At 50.0% G+C, this 18,088-nt stretch overlaps 1 protein-coding gene across 1 annotated transcript; it reads right to left on the bottom strand.

Moving 5' to 3' along the window:
* Positions 1-3,227: 3,227 nt before the first annotated feature.
* LOC104399967 (ADAMTS-like protein 2) lies at positions 3,228-17,740 on the bottom strand (the record flags this gene model as incomplete). The annotated part of the gene is made up of 16 exons (XM_010018008.1): positions 3,228-3,346; positions 3,466-3,610; positions 4,037-4,213; positions 5,897-6,067; positions 6,459-6,614; positions 7,260-7,473; positions 7,806-7,932; positions 8,109-8,215; positions 10,176-10,504; positions 10,782-10,957; positions 11,962-12,042; positions 13,285-13,408; positions 13,631-13,776; positions 14,733-14,835; positions 15,327-15,402; positions 17,598-17,740. Coding segments are annotated over 16 exons (2,394 nt in total), but the record flags the coding sequence as incomplete, so codon positions are not given.
* Positions 17,741-18,088: the final 348 nt, after the last annotated feature.

Genomic DNA, 18,088 nt, shown 5'->3' with positions numbered 1-18,088 from the left:
TCACCATTGCCACTAGCACAGGGTGCTCCCAGCTGGCACCCGCTTGAGGGAAGGGGCTTTTCACTTGTCTTTGGAGGGGGGTCCTGCAGAGAAGACCCCGTAAGTCCAGCCCGAGACCAGCACGGTTGCCCAGCATGGCTAAGTTTTACGGGCAAGAAGACGAGACCTCAAAGGGCAACATTGAACCGGTCACCTCTGAACCTATCATACGTGTCATTATTATTATACTCTATCTCCTGAGGGGACTTGTCTAACGAGGGCTATGTACAGTACAACCTAATTTAATTACCCCAGGCTCCCCAGCTCCCCAAGCCCAGAGCAAGGTCTTTGGTGTCCCCATGCAGCCACCTGAGGCGATGCCCACCACCTCCAGCACACAGAGCGATGCGTGACCACCCACCGGCTGCTGCCCCTGGCAAATCCCACTGCTGAGCTGGGAATGGCAGCACTCCTTGCCGACAGGAAAGCAAAGAAAGGAAGATCCGGATCATCCTGTTCCCCTCATACTGCATTAGTTGCCGCTAGCAGTTAGCTTTCATGTTCGAGTGTAAGATAGGACACTTTCTACCACCCGCTTCAGTCTTCGCACATTCTGAAGAAGTTCACGACATGAATTTCTATCACTGCCAAGGGAGGCAAATTTGCTCATAAAACCATTCACATACACAAATGGTCACAGGATGATCCTTCTGCAGCCGAAGCCCCCACCTCTTCCACTCTTCACAAGCTTTCTTAGGAGTGATTTTAACTTGGACCCATAAAAATAGCAAGATTTTACTTATGGGAAGAATTGCATCCCTAAATAACAGCAGTTTTGGTCACCTTTAGCTTTCAAAGACCTAGCCAGGCCACTCTGACAGCTCTGGACAGCCAGAGGAAGGCTGTCTTTAGGATGGCTTTTGCTTTTGACAGCAACAGCAGAGACCATCAGGTCACACACCTCCTTTGCAGGGCCCACAACCTCCCATGGGAGAGTGATGTTCCATTGGTCTGGATCCCCTCTTCTGCTTTTGGAAGAAGAGGGCACAAGACCCAAACTTGGGTTCACTGGCTCTGCGTCTCGTAATAACAGCCAGTGACTCTGCCTTTCTGCAAAAAATGAATGTGGGAAAGTTCCTTCTTCCTCCATAAATCAGATTAGGTGAAAAATTACTAAAAGGGTTTCTCCATCATTCACAGGCATTTCTGTAGCAACTGGTGCAGGACCACTCGGCTGAGCCCTTCACAGTCAGTGCAGGGAGGAAGGACCTGGACAGCAACAATTCCCACAGCCCTGCAGATCCTGTTGGAGGCAGTGGCAGGAAATGCTTGCCATGCCTTTGCAATATAGGGTACCACTGCTCAGAAATTTGAGTGGTGGGTTGGATTTTTTTTTCACCACCACAATTTAGAAATCATCCTGCTGCTCACAGAAGGGTTTGGACTTAACTTCTCTGTTCATGCACAGAAGTAAGTCTTTGCATAGAGGCACATGCTACATGAGACTTGAATGTCTACGTTATCAGGCAAAAAGCTAATTTACACTTTGGACCTGCCCATGCCTTGGCATCTCTGCACCAACTATCGAAGAAAGGAGACAGACAAATGTGAAATGTGGTGACAGTCGTCATAACCAAACACCTTGCTCCAGCCTGCATTTTACACAGCCTTTTGTGCAAACTTTATGCACCATCTCCCCCACCTCTGGCCCAGAAAGACACTGTATTTCCATTATTCTGAGACTCAGCCTAGCTGCATTGCTTTTAGAGTCTCCTTCCATTCTCAAAATAGTGATACCAGGTTTTAAACGTCCTCTCACATTAAGGGCAGGCAGGAGGGAAGACCAGAGTTAGCAGCAGCAAAGCTGTCTGGATCCAACTGGGCAACAGTCCATAGCTCTTACTGTTTCCCATCCAGCCAATACATCTTCGTGAAAACATAGTCTGTAACTGGAAAAACTATCTTGCTAAGTTGGTAAATCTCGTCCTTTCCCACTGGAGCATCTGCTCAACTAGGTCTCATCCTGCTGGAAGCCACAAGAAGTTAGTATGTCCCAGCACGATCTGTGGGCTGCCACCTGCACAGCTCCACTAGACGGCCCTGCGATCGCCTCAAAGGGCACAGAGCCAGCTCACGGGCACAGCGGCTCCCAGCATCCAACTCTACCTCTTGTCACACAGCAAGGCTTCCCACCACAACAACAGCATGTGTTAAGCTGTGATCTCCAGAGGGTGGGAATAACGCAGGAGCTTTTGCTTCTGTGGGTCATCCTTCTGGTGAAAGGAAGGCAACCGCATCATCGTCACACGCGCATTAAGCATGACCTGTCACTGGCTAATGAGGTGCCAAGGCTGGCAAGGCAGTTCCAGAGTAGGTGGATGGCCAAGAAGAGGGTTAGCCTCACAGGGAACACGTCGCCCTGGGTCTGGCTACAGGGAAACGGGTGAGTCTGAAAGGGCTGGAAACACAGGAGATGCAGCTGTGGGTTTGAAGGCTTTGGGGATGGTGGAAGAACAGGATGGGGTAGATGCAGGGATCCCAGATTTTTTCAACTTCAGATTCCTCCTGTTATTATTCTATGTCTTTGTTGCTCAGCTATGGGTCCAAATTCGATGTCAGAAATAAATGAGGATTTTGAAATACAAAACAGAGGTGGTTTCTGTTCTTTGGCAGGCAACACGAAATGGGGTTACCTGGTGTTGCCTGGAAGCTATACTGGTGCAAGAATTTTTCCTCCCCACCCTTCCTGTTCCTGCTTTTGTTCCTTGTGTCCCTCTCCTCTCTTGCCCTCTGGCCTAGGTGCATGCATCCCAAAACCACAGTTTTATAGTTTAGCTCTTTATTGCGACACAGAATTTTGCAGTATGTTTTGGAAATTTTCCTTCTAGTATAAAAGTCTGCTGGGCAGACCAGAGAGATGGCTGCTGTTGTCTGTGCCCTGCTGCGGGCTGGCCTCTGCACCCCACTGCCTCTAGCTAGGGCTCTTCAGAGATGATGACAGCAGGGACAGGCTTTGCCAACTCACTTCTCAGTAGCTTTTGAGGAACTGATGGTTTGTCTTGTGTAAAATCCTCTTGGTGGAGAGGGAACAGTGGTGACTAACTCCTAGGAATTCTTCCTCGCTGAACAGGCTGGTCTACAGGGACTGGCTCCACAGCCAAGCCAAGTGGTGTGGCTTCAAGTGGTAAAGTCTGGCTCGAGGGAGCTTTTGTCCCTTAACTTGGAAGGGAAGTATGGCCTGGCAGCAGTCAGGGTGACTTGAGCCGACATGACCAGCAGCAAGCCTTCCTGTAGTACCAGTGAGAGCACAGCTTCACCTTCAGCACCAGCACACAGTTGGCTGTCACTTTGTCTTCACAGTCCTCTTCTGGGGAACAGAAGCATCCACGGAAGGCATTAAAAAGGAGTTGTGCTTCCCCAGCAAAGAGCTGGACATAGCTAAGGGCTCCCAAGGGCTCCGCTCCCTTCCTATCCTCCCAGACTTACCTGGTGCCTCTGTGGGGCATGGCTGGAGTTGGCAAATCTGCCTGGCTTCTGGTTTGGAAGTAGGGTCACAGCCCTGAGCCAGCGCTTCCCCCTGGTAACACTTTACCTCACGCAGTCGCACACCAGCACCACACGTCTTGCTGCACTGTCAGCATCAACAGGAGAAAGAAATCATGAGAGGCATTCTTTCATTTTTCTGTAGTTCCCAAGTTTGTTCTTCCAGTGAGGCCTCCTGGTCCCTGCTTTGGATACTGTTCTTTAAGAAGTTTGGGTAAATTCCACTCTGATCGCAAACTTTCTGCTGCCGGAGGAGAGCCTCCCTGAGCTGGGGTCAGAGCAGAGCAAGGAAGAAATAATCACAGAATCAAGAATAGTTACGGCTGGACCATGCTGCAAGGTTTTCCCCAGCTTGCATGTGCCAGTCCCTTCACCTGCTAGCTGTCTGCAGAAAAGCAGAGCTTATGGTCCCCTTCGGCAGAACAGGCTGCTAGAAAACCTCACTGCCGGTTGTGCTCCACCAACCAGGGTTGTGAGGCCTCTGCTCCCCTTTCCCCACTACCCTCAGCCTTACCTGAGACCAGGAGGTAGTGAACCACGTTGAACACGGCCTCCTGAAACAGGCAGCTTGTTCCTCAGGTTTCTGAGAAGCTTCACAGCGCCTCTCAGGGTACTCCCTGTACACACCATTCTCCAGGCCCGCACACAAGACAACCCGGGTCTTCATCCCTCGCCCACAGCTGACATCACACTGGGAAAGAGAACATAAAAGCCAGGTAACGAATGATGCTTGTCAGCTGTAGAACTTCAACTAGTATGGCATCCTGCTCAGAAGCAAGGTGCTTAATGCCTGTCTAACACCAGTCTAATGGAGCTAGTACTGCCCAGGTCACAGCAGCAATGGATGTCTGCAAAGGAGCTGAGTTTCTTAGGGAGCGGGGACAGAAGCTGGTACTTAAGTGTTTAGCCAGCACTGTGGATGCTGAATTCACCTCTGCTAGTCTTGAGAGCAGATACAAGGGATCTGGAGCAGCCAAGGTAAAACTACAAGATGCTGTTTCTGTCTTATTTTATTGTATCTATGTTCTCAAAAACCATGTAGCGTATTCATGTAGCAACCTGTATTTTGGAGTGACAAGCTTTGTGTGGACCCCAGGGGACCAAACTGGTGCACTGCAGGTGAGTTGCATGGGCAAGTACTACTAAGCCCAAAGCTACACATGCCTAGCTGGGAGGACTCATTCTCTTGGGACACCACCAAGAGAAGCAGCTCATTCTAGCTCAGCTCTGCTTCCTGATGCCCATGGAGGTAATTGCCAGTTTGAGATTTCACTGCTTTGTGCCCTTCTTCACCACAGCAGGGCTAGCACAACTAGCTTGTGTCTGCCCTTAGTCATCCTGTGAACTCAAGAGCTCATCAGCTGAGAGAGGGAACATAGCAAAGGCAAAGAAGCTGGCACATGCAAAGGTGGGGAACTCAGATTCAAGTGAGTTTAATAACCTGGATCCAGCTGAAAAACTGCACTGCAGTACTGTCTGTGACCCACACCATAGGCCAGAGCAGAAGAGAGTTACGGAACTGCCAGGTCTCCAGGTTTAACTAGTTTGTGATCGTTACCAGTGCTGGAGGGAGACTCAGCTGAATGTAGTCAGCAGCTACAAAGAATAGCAAAATGAGAACAGAAACAAGGCTTAATTACTTCTCTGGTTCCCTAGAAAAGTTTTTTCTCAGTACTTTGTGAATCCCTGTTTTGCTCAAGACTTTAAAGACGACCCCCAAAATGGACTCAATGTGTTCTTCTACGTACTCTAAAATTTGGATCAGCTTGTATCAGGAAGCCTAAAGCCTCAAGGCCTTAAGCAACAGAAGGGAAGTACGAAGATCAACAGGGCCCCTGGACCATTTTTACTGGACTTTTAAGTTCTGAGGCAACTACACAGTCAATGGTCTGGACACAATTTCCAGGGCAGAGATGTGGGCTATAGTTCAGATTTAGCTTTGGATATTATTTATCAGAGAGGAAACTGTGTTTGCTGAGGCTTTCTCTTCAGCATGTAGGACCATACTCTTGGGATGGATGAGTGCAGGTTCTGGACAAAGAGCTCTGCTGAGGTGTGTGCTATAACCCAGCTATGAGCAAGAGGTGGAAGAGGATAGTTTCCGTAGGACATTGCTGCCCTCCAATGGAGGTTCCTGGGAAAACAGCAAATGCCACAAACTGTGGCAGTCGATAGCGTATTGGAGGTAGGGGGCAAGCTGGGGTATTCATTACTCCTTCGTCCTTTCTAAAAGGAGGGCATAGCCCTACAGCTGGAGGTCACACCATACAATCTTGTTCCACCAAGGGAGCCAGGCTCCTACCGTCTCCTGCATCTCCTATGGGATATGGGGTGGAAAGGAGGGCTGAGGACATAGGGCTGTGCTTGGCTTTACCTGGTCCCACTCCTGCTCCACCCAGTGTGCGGGACAGTTCTTGTCTCCACACGGATGGACAGCCAGAGGCTTGGTGACTGGGTCACACTGCGAGTTGGAGATCACTTTGCCCTCCAGGTTGCGGCATGCGATGAAGCGGCTCATGCGTCCCTCACCACACGATCCTGAGCACTTGGAGGAATAACGGGCATTTAGACACATCAGAAAGCAGGAAGGTGGAGGGGTCAGGGTTGGTGGTGCCAGAAGACCTGAGTTCAGAGCCTAGCCCTGCCACTGGGACTGTGGCACTGGATCCCAAGGGTCTTTAGAGGTACATCTGCTCAGGTGCTTCCATTCTCCTGGTGCCATGAGCTTCCCAGGTAATTGAATGGAGCTCACTTCACAGCTAACCAAAATTTACAGCATGAAGAGGCAAAAACACACATTATTCTGGTTTCTTTAGATTAGCCTCTTCCAGGAGAAAGCTGAAAGAGAGCAGTAGCATGACTGCCCACCTGCTGCCTCCTGCCAGCCCTGCACCCCCAGCATCAGGTACAAGCAGAAGCAGACCCTCAGCACTCACCGGGCCCCAATCCGAGGCAGTCCAGCGGCGGTCGCAGGGCGGGCCTGTGCATGCCTTCTCGCTGCTGGGCTTCTGGGTCTCATCACAGAGGGGTGCTTCCACTGAGCAGCGCACCTCCCGCTTCATCATCCCCTGCGTGCCACACCGGGCTGAACACTGCAATGGCCATACACAGTCAGCCCTGGGGCTCAGAAGCAAAGGCTAAGGGGAATGAGTAAAGGTGAGGGAGGCAGCTATGCCTCCTCCTGTTTCCTTCTGCTGCACTAGGAGAGAGAGGAAGGGCACCAGCAGGGACAGGAAAAGGTGGGTCCATCTCTATCTCTGCTGCTTATTTAATTTGGGCCCTAGAGATCCAGCGCTCCAAGATGCTGATGCCTGGAGTGCTGTTCAAAGTCACTAGTCCACTGGCCCAGTCCCAAGCAGACTGTGGAGAGTTAATCAAAAGAATTTTGATTTAATTTTAGCTTCTCTGTGTCTCCATGCTACTGTTTCCCCATTTGCTCTTAGAATCATAGAACAGTTTAGACCCTCTGGAAGAGGGAGGTAAAGTCTCCTGCTTGCAGGGCTTTAATTTGGTCCACATACTGCTTGAAAAGTGACCTTAGGAGAAAACACTTTGCAATGGCTTTTGTCTGCTGATCAGTGCCAGAACAGGGTAGCCGTGCATAAAGGCAGTCCTTGCTTCCCCAGGAAGCCAAGGGCTTCCTTAGCACCCAACATCTATCAGCCACCTTCCTCCGGGCCCCAGCCCAGCCCTGGCTGCTTACCTCTGGAAGCAAAGCTCTCCTGCTGCTTACCTACCTCAGACCACTCGGAGAGCTCCCACTGGGGCCCACAGGCCTTGTTCTTGCAGGCTTTCCTCTCCATGGGCCTGGCCAGCCCAGCTGACTCACAAAGGTCATCATAAACAGAGCTGTCAAAGCCTGGAGCCAACATCTTCCAGCAGCGCACAGTGCGGTACTGATAGCCCTCACCACAGGTTCTGGAGCACTCGCTCCACCGGCTGGTCTCCCACCTCCATGAGCAGTCCCCAAGAAAGAAAGCACAAATGAAGACCCAGGTAAGGGAGACAAGGGACATGGGGTGGCTGGGGAGTGCCTGCACACCTGGGACTCCCTCACTAAGTAGCTGCTGCTAAGAATATGCTCATCACACATACGTCTGTGTTAAGGCAATGCTGGTCTTGAACGTCAACTTGCCCTTAGCAGGCAATTTAGGCAGCAAATTCCTTCCCTCTTTTTGCATACAAAGGGATAACTACTAGTTTATGCATATCTTTCAGCCCAGAAATGGCTGTATACTTTGAGCGTGTTGTCCCTGTGGACAGCTGATGTCACTTTGACTCACCTAGGCTGGCAATCTCTCCCTGTGCAAAATTCGTGAGTAGGTTCTGGTCGGGTTAGAGCATCACAGTATGTTTCATCCACTTCCACTCCATCGTACCGGACACACATTGCATAAGAGGTGCTGATACCTGCTGGGCAATCAAGACATTCTCTTGGTCACACTCCATTAGATTAAAAGCCTCCACTCACCATGATTAAATCACTGCATCTGAAATGCTACCTGCCATTTTAAAAAATACCAGTATTCTCTCCATCGACAACCAAGAAGGACTTCACATGATCAGTCACTTGAAGCCAAACCTACCTGAAGTACATGTGGAGCTGCAGGGGGCATAAGCTGAGACTTTCCACCGATACATGTCAGCCAAGCTGATGTCATCGTGGCCCACAGGGCTCACATCAAACTCATTGCTGTGGAAAAAGGAGGCAGTATGAGCTAAAAATGAAGAATTGCCACAAAATATAGTGAAATTCCTCCTCACTGTCTCTGAAGATGAGATGAAACCTAGTGTTTCTGCTCTCCACGTCCCCCACCTTGGGCAAGATGGACCACTGATGAACAGAATGTAGAGCCTTGATCCACCTCCTGAATTCAACTTCAAGGCAGTGGATCAACATCACTGTGAGAGGAGGCAGCACTCACAGTGACTCTTGTGTATATTACGGTCTTTTGACCACGCGGGTGCCCTCAGCCTCAGTTCATACCATCACCTTGAGAGGTACAACACTAGGTTGGAAAGGGGAGCTCAAGCATGGTCCTTCTTAGTAACATATAACTTGGGGTGGAGAATTCAGATGTGGCTTGCCAGAAACCTTTAGAAGTTGGCCCTCATTCTCCTGCAAAGAATGAGGAGTCGTATTTACTAATGTTACAGAAGTTTCAAGAAGCTTATGTGCTCAGAGGAATGGAACAGAAGGGGCAGGATGTGGTGGTAAACGTGTGACATGCTATAGACTCATCGCCTACTTTGCAACCACATCAGTGTTGGCTTCACAGGTCTTTCAGCATGCATTTAAATGGATCCCCTAGAGGCAGGGTCCTGAAATACGTTCTAGGAGCAGTATGTCAGGCCAGTTGTGACAGTCGGTCTTTGGAGGACACACCATTGGTCAAGCATCTACAGCGGCTGCCATGGACAGACACTGGTGAAGGGGGATATCAAGGACAGCAGTGGGACTACCAGAAGATTGGCTTGGCCTTCCCTCCCCAGCTAACCATGCTTTTGTTTCGCCCAGGAAATCAAGTGACACCTTTCAGTGCCAGGGGCTTGCAGAGGCTTTGCCTGGCTGATGTCCATGGTTGGGCTGGCACCTAGCAGAGGGCTCTCCACAGATGCCATCACGCTGTAGTTGGCTGCTTCCCCCTGACTCCCAGCAAATGCATCCAACTTCAAGTCTTCCAGTGAGTTCTTATGGGCTGGCACTTTGTGGAGGCCCTGTGGCCACCGAGCAGCTGTCTCGATCCATAGTCCTGCTGTGGAGTTTCTTGGGGCCAGCCTGGCTGCCAGGTGCTGCAGCTCCCTACAGAAGGCAGTATTGTGTGGGTCTCGGTGACACAGTCGCCTGAAGAGACGAAGCCTGGAGGATACTATGTGGCTGTTCTCTGGGAGCTCTGATCTCCTCATGCTGTAGGGTACAGCTGTGCTGATGGAAATCTGATTGAACCTAAGAGCTGGAAAAAAAATACAGGCATGCTTGAACTATATTGAATGGCTTATACTTCAGCATGTGGTATTTAGCAAGACAAAAAACATTCATTATTTGGCCTCAAAATCACAAACTGCCACCAGGGTGCACCAACAGGCCTTAACTGCCCAGAGCAGCTTCACACACACTCTGCCCATTGCTCAGGAGCTCCACTTAAGGTCAGGCCTAGGCCTTCATTTCTAGCGTTCTTTCTTCCTAAACTGTTGTTTGGCTTTCCTAGATTGACCTCAGATTGGACTTCTCCCCTTGTTTTTTACCTGATGATCCCTGGACTGTGGCTAGGACCTGCTCCTGTCCCTCCCTGCTTGCCAAGCTCAGGTACTGTGGGACTGCTCTGCCTGAGAGGGCACTGACTGATCTCTGCTGTGGTCACCCTATCTCAGCTCCCCTTCCCTAACAAACAGAGCTATTAGCCCTTGCTGCTCCCTGACAATTTCCACCCCACTATCAAGCGTCATTCCCTCCTGTCCACCCTGATGGTAAAGCCACCTTAGATTTCAAGAAGACCAGTGTGGGATGTCCTCTTCCAATGAACAAATTGGGAGAGAAGGAAAGACAAAGCAACCAACCCAACTCTCTTTCTCCGCCAACTGCTGCTGCTTCCTCCTCCTCTTCCTCTCCTGCTGTGTTTGTGTGATAGATCTGCCTTATCTGTAAGTCATACGTCTTCTCTTCACCTTGTTCCCAGCCCCAGTTTCGAGCTTGACTGGTGGAGTTGGTATGGAAGAAGTGTGGGTGACCAAAGCCTAAATCTTCGTGCCGTTCTCTTAGAGGAAGCTGTTCGCTGGTATCATCTGGTGACAGGGTGAGCCATGTGGCATTGAAGTCCTGGGCAGCTCTAGAGTTGGCTGGAATGGGATAGTTCTGGCTGGTCTCTGGTAGGTGGTGGTAGAGAGGTCTGTCTGTATCAGGGGCTGCAGTTTGGAGAGGTGGTATCCGTGGTACAGTGTAGTCGTAAGTTATGTGTGGCATTTTCCCATTGAAGTTGTAGTACTGGAGGAAATGGAGAAAGAAAACAAAACTCTCTTTATTTTAAGAGCATGTATTTCCCAGAGAACTCCCCTAGCCACATCCATCTTGTGAAGGATGTTAAAAGAAGATAGCATCCTCATAAATCCAGGAGAAGCACACACAGCCAAAACAATATACGGCTTCCTCAGCCACCTACAGGTTTGGCTTGGGAACCAGGTTAATATTCCCTCTGTCTGAGGGAGGCTCACAATTCTGGTATAGGCAAGACAGGAAAGCTTAAAACCAGTTCCTCACATACCATGGCATTCAGAGACTGGTTAGTGGGTCCATGAGCTATGATATACTCCAGTCCATCTGAGTTCAGACTCAAGGGCCTCCGGTACTTGAAGACTGTGCCAGCTACCCTGAAGTTCTGAGGGTTGTCAATGGCAGAGTTGCCGTTGAAGAAGAAATGTCCAGATTCATCTGCAAGTGCTTCAAAGAGAGAGAAAATGGGTAAATGTGATACTCCGTTGTCGTGGTTTAAGCCCAGCCGGCAACTTGGAACCACGCAGCCGCTCGCTCACTCCCCCCCTTTTCCTTCCTCCCCCTGCTCCCGGAGGGATGGGGAGGAGAATCGAAGGAATGTAACTCCCACGAGTTGAGATAACAGCCCTCCAGTAACTAAGGTATAATACAAACCACTACTGCTACCAATAATAATGATAAGAGGAATAACAAGGGAAAAGGACACAACCGCTCACCACCCGCCGACCGATACCCAGCCCGACCCGAGCAGCGATCTGGCCTTCCGGGTAACTCCCCCCAGTTTCTATACTGGGCATGACGTGCTGTGGTATGGAATACCCCTTTGGCCAGTTTGGGTCAGGTGTCCTGCCTCTGCTTCCTCCTGGCTTCCCCTCCTCTCTGGCAAAGCATGAGACTGAGAAAGTCCTTGGTCAGAGTAAACATTACTGAGCAACAACTAAAAACATCGGTGTTATCAGCGTTGTTCCCAGACTGAAAGTCAAAAACACAGCACTGCACCAGCTACTAGGAAGGAGACAAAATGACTGCTGTAGCTGAACCCAGGACATCCGTGCAGAACACTGGGGCTGCACTGGTACTGAGAAGAGCAAACAGCTCAAGATCAAGAAAAATGCAATAGAAAAAGAGCCACAGGCCTTCCAGCATTCATATTCCACATCAGGCGAGCAATGTTCAATGCCTGGTGCTTTCATTTCCCTCTCCAACAAGAGCACAAATGTCTTCACAACCGGGACAGTCCATAGTGAGCTCAGTTTCCAAATGTTCCTCCTGCCACTGGTTGCTGGAGATGTAACTTTGATTTATGGATAGACGAAGTGCCCCTATGCTACCCTGGAGGAAATGCTCACAGATAGCTCTCTCACAGGACAGATGGGAGTACACAGAGCCCTCCTCCCACCTCCCAGGCAGCTAAGCTGGGATCTCCACATCCATCTGGTTCCTCTGCTTACCTAGGATGTTTTCTGTTTTCCTGCGCTCAATGATAAGGATGTCTGTGGCACCAGCTGGAATGTTGGTGATGAACACATAACCTGAGGAACAGAACAGAGTGTTAGGAAACCTCAAGGACAAAATAAAAAGGTCTGCATAGGAAATGCAGCTCGTGGGACAAATGTCTTTGTCGGAGGACAACGCTGCCCTTCAGGGGCAGGATGCTAAAGACATGAACGCATGTTGCAAAGCCTGTGAGCTTTAATCCCAGCTTCCCTCTGAAGTTCCATTACAAATCACTGTTACTGGTCTCTAAGGCTCAGCCCGAGCTGTCTGGAATCACAAAGGAGCTGCACAGGTATAGCAGTCTGGCTTTAATGTGTGGATGAACGTGCTCTCCCACTCTTTCTGGCAAGAGCAGAGAAAACACTTACTAGTGATCAGGGCTGATGCTGAAGAGAGGATGGAAAAAAACATAGGTCCCCTCAGCAACTCACTCAACAGAATTTGTCTCAGGAGTAGCATAAAAATTGACCTTTAAAGGGAGAGGAAATAAGAAGGCTCTTAAAAGCTGTGTGGTTTGGCAGCTTGTCTTTCCTGCTAGAAATGCAGGTCTTGTCTGTTCTGTAAGATTTTATGAGGACTGGAATTGGAAGCCAAATCCGTACCTGTACTGCTGGAGGGGTTAGCACCATTATCCCTGCTCTAGAAAGGGGCCTGAGTGCTTTCCTAGTCTGGTGTCTGTAGGGAGTGATGCAGACTAGTGAAACATCAACAGTGTGAAATGTTCCAAAACAGTCTCAAACACCAGTTAATTAACTACTAATGAGTATACCACAGTCTTTTCCTTCTGTGGGTGGAAGAATGGAACATGAGGTTGCAAGGGATGAATCTCAGCCCAGTTTCAGGGGGACTTCTCAACTGTGCCAGCCATAGGACTGGTAAAGCAGGAGAATTGCAGGCTGAAACAAACACCATGACCCTCATCATAAGAGCTTATGTTTCAAAGGAATACATAGCACTAATAAAAGAAGATCTCTTCACATTATCTGAGGTGGGCAAAATGATAAAATCAATAGGAACAAATAGATCCCCAGCTGCTTCCTATTGTAAAGAGGTGAAGAGAAACCTTACCAGCCTAATATATAGCACATCAAACCCATCTCCTCTGGTGATTAAGTGAAAAGGACAAAATACAGGCATTTAAGCAGGCATGGCACTCTTCAGCTCTTTCCATCAAGCAGCTGGGAAACTCCTACCCGCATCCAAGCCAGTCACCCTTCATGCCCGCTGGTGCTAAAAAGTCGCAGGTGAAGTCTCTGGACTGTGGTAGTAGGGAGTACCTATCTGTGAGATTGCCTTTCGGAAGCTGCCTGAGACACGGTGGCAAGTGCTGCCGTCCCCTCCACACACCCTGCATCTGTCCATCGTCCGGGGTGAGTACAGGCTCCCATCGCACCCAACTGGCTGCAAAGAATAAAACAAGAGAGGGTTTCTTGGGGCCAGCATATCTCCACAGGTCAGGGTCTTTTCAAGGAAATGCTACTATGCTCTTTTGGTGAGGTTCTGGGGGTGGGTGATGTAGGTTAGCTTGGAGTGGAGTAATGAATGAATCCCACAGCAGCAGAAATTCACCCAGGCATGCGCTTACACACACCTGATTTCTACTAATTCCTCACAGAGCCTCACCTCACATTTCCCATTGATGCAGACCCCTTGATAGGTCCTGTCCTTGCAGGAGGTACCATCCTGTGCTTGGACCATCAGCTGCCTCTCTCCACTCTGGGTGGTGCACTGGAGGTCACACGGCTTATTGGAGATACTAGTGTAGTCATCTGAAGGGACAGAGGCAGAAAGTCAACAAGCAGATCAAGGTACTCAGAGATGGGCAGCGAGAAAGGGGACCTTCCTCTTACTCATACTGATGCCAGCTTGGATGTTCTTGCTGCTTGAAATGAGACCCCAAGGCTATGGATTCTGTAGTGCTAAAGTGGGCATGGTATGGGGCTGCAGCTGGGAACCATGCCTAGCAGAAATACTTCTTGCTGGCAAGCCCTTTTCCTTGTCATACCCTCTCCCCTTTGCAATGCCCTGTGCCAAACATGGGACTCTGCATCAGCAGATCCCAGGCCACACATAAATACAAAAGAGCAAGCAAGACCTGTAAGAGGGGTACTGACTGTCTGGGGCTGTGGTCAGCTACACTGCATTCAGCTCAGGAACTGAAGCTAGAGGTGCAGCTATGTGCCCCTGGCAGCTAATGGAAAAACAGGTGGGTCCAGAAAGAGGGTAATATCTGCGGTGAGCTCAATCTGGGCCTCAAGGCACAAATGGCAACCCATGTGAAGCAACCTGTCTCGCCTGTGCAGGAAATGGATGGGCATCCTGTTCAGAACAACCCACCACCAACCCGGTACAAAGCATGCTGGGTGACAGAGGCAGCCAAAATTGTAGAAGGCACAAAGAGCATGAACACCCACTCTGCCAAGATGACTGCTGGTTAGCCAAGACAGCTCAGAGAAGCCTGTGTCCTGTCTGCCCACCAGTGCTTGCTGATGTAGGATCCAAAACAGGAGCAATGTGGTGAGAGAGGAGGCCTGGCTGGGTGGAGCAGTTCTGTGAAAAGACAGGGAACGATTTCTCCAAAGCAGAGAGCATAGGGAAGCACTTCCAGACCAGCCAGGAGCATCCATCCCTTTTCCCCTGGGCCCTTCCCCTTCTCCTGTGCCTGAGAAGATCCTGTGGGTGTTTTCTCTCCCTTGATCCTTTGAGTGAAGCTGTGAAAACCCACCTGGATAGAGGGGCATCCAGTGGTAGTAACGCTTCCCAAAGGCTTTGGCATTGAAACTGGAGCACTGCTGCTGTTTGAAGCTTGCTGTGTTGGCTGGGCAGGGCTATGGAAGGAATAAATGTGATCAAAAGCTCCCCGTGTCACAGCCATGGTTGTGACAGCTGCTTGTCCCTGCTGCATCCCTGGAGGATGAAAATGCCCTATCCAGCCTGGAAGGAACCAGTGATGGACTCTGAGGTGCCATAATACAGGCAGAAAGGCCAGGCCTCTGTTGCCAAGGGCCCTTCAGACAGCTATATTTAACAGTCCTGCAAAAATTACTTCCAGAAAAAAAAAAAAAAAAAAAACCCAAAAAAACCCAAACCATACTGGAAAAATGTATCCATCCCCCCACTCCACAACAAATATATTTTTATATCCTTTTCCCCCACCTCTCAGTCCCAGAGAGTACAGCCCATCTCCCACATCTTCAAAGGCACACTGTCACCCACCCCAGGAGTGGATCACACCTCTTGTCTGCACTCCTTTGATGGGCAGTTCTCCAAATTCCGTGTTCCCCAGTGAGGATCAGTCACTACTGGAAGTTGTTCTTACCTGCTGCTGGCACAGTTGGTAATGCTTGGCTTGACCAACACATATGGTACTGTTTGTTGCCTGTGGTACCTGTAGTCTGCAAACCAGAAGAAAAATGAGCTGGAGGTTTGGGAAGTACTGAGGTAGTGAGGATGACAGAGAAGTCAGGCCTGACTTAAGGGGGAGAAGCAAAGCAGGTATTTTATCAGAGGAAAGCTTTCTGGATCTAGACTGGCCAACATCTCTGAAGCACATTTTCTGTGCTTTTAGGTGAACTGTGATTTTAGACTACTGTCATTCTGGGACAGGTTGAGCAGACAGGGAACAACTCCAGAATCACCACCTCTGTGTCGACCTCTGAGCTCCAAAAAGGTTGATGTGACAAAAGGACAACAGACTCTGATGATGAATCACTCCCTCAGAAGCCCACGGCATTTACAGTGACCAGGGAAGCTGATCTCAGGATTCACTGTGCAGAAGGCAGAGAGAGAGAACCTCTCATGGAGACTGGCCACGTTAAAAGATTAGCAGATGATGGACCAAAACCACGGGAATTTCTCAACACTTCAGCTCTGGCCAGCAAGTGTTATCCAGGGGACACTGGAGTCCTTGACTGATGCAAAGGCAAAAAAATTCTTGAAAGCTGGGAAGATCTATGGAGAATGGCCGAGACCACAGATTAAGGCAATATGGTGTGTGCGAACAGCAGTAGCAGACAATGCGTTAACAGTACTGGGAACTTAGGGTACACTGTGTAATGAAGAACCCTACAGGCATACTCAGGCTGGACTGGCTGGAGGCACTGCAGCTGTCCCCCCAGACCAATGCTTTACGTGATGTAGGCAAAGCCTAAATTTACACCAAGGAGCTCGAAAACTGCCATCCTTTCCAGCTGAAGTAGAGGCTGCCTACAGACTCAGAAATCATTTTGTGGGCATACCTGACTCATACTTAAGCCATTTGCCTTAAAGCTGAAGAAACCTTTTGGCTGGCTTTTATGTTGAGGGGTTGTTTTTGTTTGGTTTTGTTTTAATCTAACTCAATCCCTAGAGTAAAATGCCACAGCAAAGCCCTCCCCATTTGTGGAGTCAAGGATAGAGCAGATGCCAAATGCAGACAAAAATCTCTCTTTTGTCAATAGGCAAAGGGCAAACAGGCTGCTCTGGCTGTTGGGGGTATGGGACGGCCCCAGGCTCCTTCCCACCCTTTGTTTCCCACTCCTCTCCCATGATGGCCACAGTGTGCTGGGGAAAAGCAATGGCAGAGACATTGGCACGCCCAGTTAGCAGAGAGGCTACATACAGATGGAAGGTACTGCAGCACATCTGGACCTCACCATGCTGCCAAACAGCCTACATAAAATAAGTCTTCTGCTGAAAGAAGAAGAGCAGGTTGGGGACCCTAGCTTGAGCTTCCTCCACTCAGGAGTGCATTCATGCAGAAGGGAAAGAAGCAGAGTGTGGGGTGGGCAGCCCCTGTGAGCTTGCTGTGCTGCAGGATGCTCATTAACATCTGCTGTGCTGCTCCTCATTAACATCACAGGAACCCGGAGTAGCAGGTTAGTGAGGTGCTGCAGGAAGAGGAGAGCTTGGTGGCAAAGTGACCCAGAGGGTACAGCAGGAGTTCAGGCAGCTGAAGTTCCCCAGTACTCCCCACTCCCACAAACCCAGTCCAACTGACACCAGGACATAGCAGCTGTAGGGGACAAATGGAGGTGCTGTCATGTGTCAGCCAGATATATCACAGAGGGAAATAAACTTGCAAGCTCCACAGGGAATAAAGAGGGTAAATTGCTGAGATGTGGCTGAGCTAACTGCTGTCAGGAATAAATTAAGTCCCCATAAGGCGTCTAGGAATATGTACCCACATCCTTAGCACAGGAACTGCCTACAAATCAGGGTTAGCTTGGTCAGACCAACCAGAGTAAGCGAAGGAAAGAGGAAGTGGAATAGAGCTAGCTTTCTTCAGCCCACAACCCTGTCAAATCTCCCACAGACTCCAAGAGGGTACCAACCCCTTGCTCCCTATCAGATGAAGCAGGCTGAGTGGGTGACGTGTTCAGGGGGCCTGTGGCCTGCCCCACTGCATCACGCTTCTCCCTTGCCAGCCCTGCCTGCTCACCACCTACCCCCCAGGCAACACCCACCTTCCTTTCCAAGAGACCACGGGTGAAGACGGAACAGCCGACCCCACAAACTCAGGAGGTTCAGCCCCAAAACATAGGTCAGGGGCATCCAATTTCCCTCTGCCAATTCAGACCTGGCCAAGGGTTCGGGCTGGGACACAACTCACCTCTGTTGCAAGCAGTGCCTCTCCCGGGACATCACACCTCCTCCGCAGGACCGGGAGCAGGTGGACCAGGAGCTCCACTCTCCCCACCATTTGGTGACTTCTTCATCCCAGAGGCCAGCTCCATCTGCTGCCTCACTACTGTCCTGACAGAAACAGAGCATGGTTAGCTGGGGAACCTGGCTCCTCACCACCCCAAACAGAGAAGGGCCTTGCAAAGTCAGCTCGCCCAGGGACCATGTCACCTGGATGCCTTCTAAATGGGCAGCACTGGGACAACCATGGCAGGTTCAAGGTCCCTGTGGGGCCACACCAGGCTCATGCATCTCAAAATTCAAGTTTCCCTCCAAGACTGAGTTATGGGAAGGAGAATGCCTCTGGGATCTCATGCCATGCTGTAGAGAAGGGCTGTTGGGCTGGTTATATGTGACAGTAGCACCAGCTGCAGTCTGACTCCACAGCATCACTCCCAGCCTGGGTCAGACAGAACAGCA

This window comes from Nestor notabilis, unplaced genomic scaffold (genome assembly GCF_000696875.1).
Source record: "Nestor notabilis isolate BGI_N333 unplaced genomic scaffold, ASM69687v1 scaffold33787, whole genome shotgun sequence".
NCBI classification, from domain to species: Eukaryota; Metazoa; Chordata; class Aves; order Psittaciformes; family Psittacidae; genus Nestor; species Nestor notabilis.
Note: the sequence above shows the minus strand (reverse complement) of the source record. Positions and strands in the feature narration are given on the sequence as shown.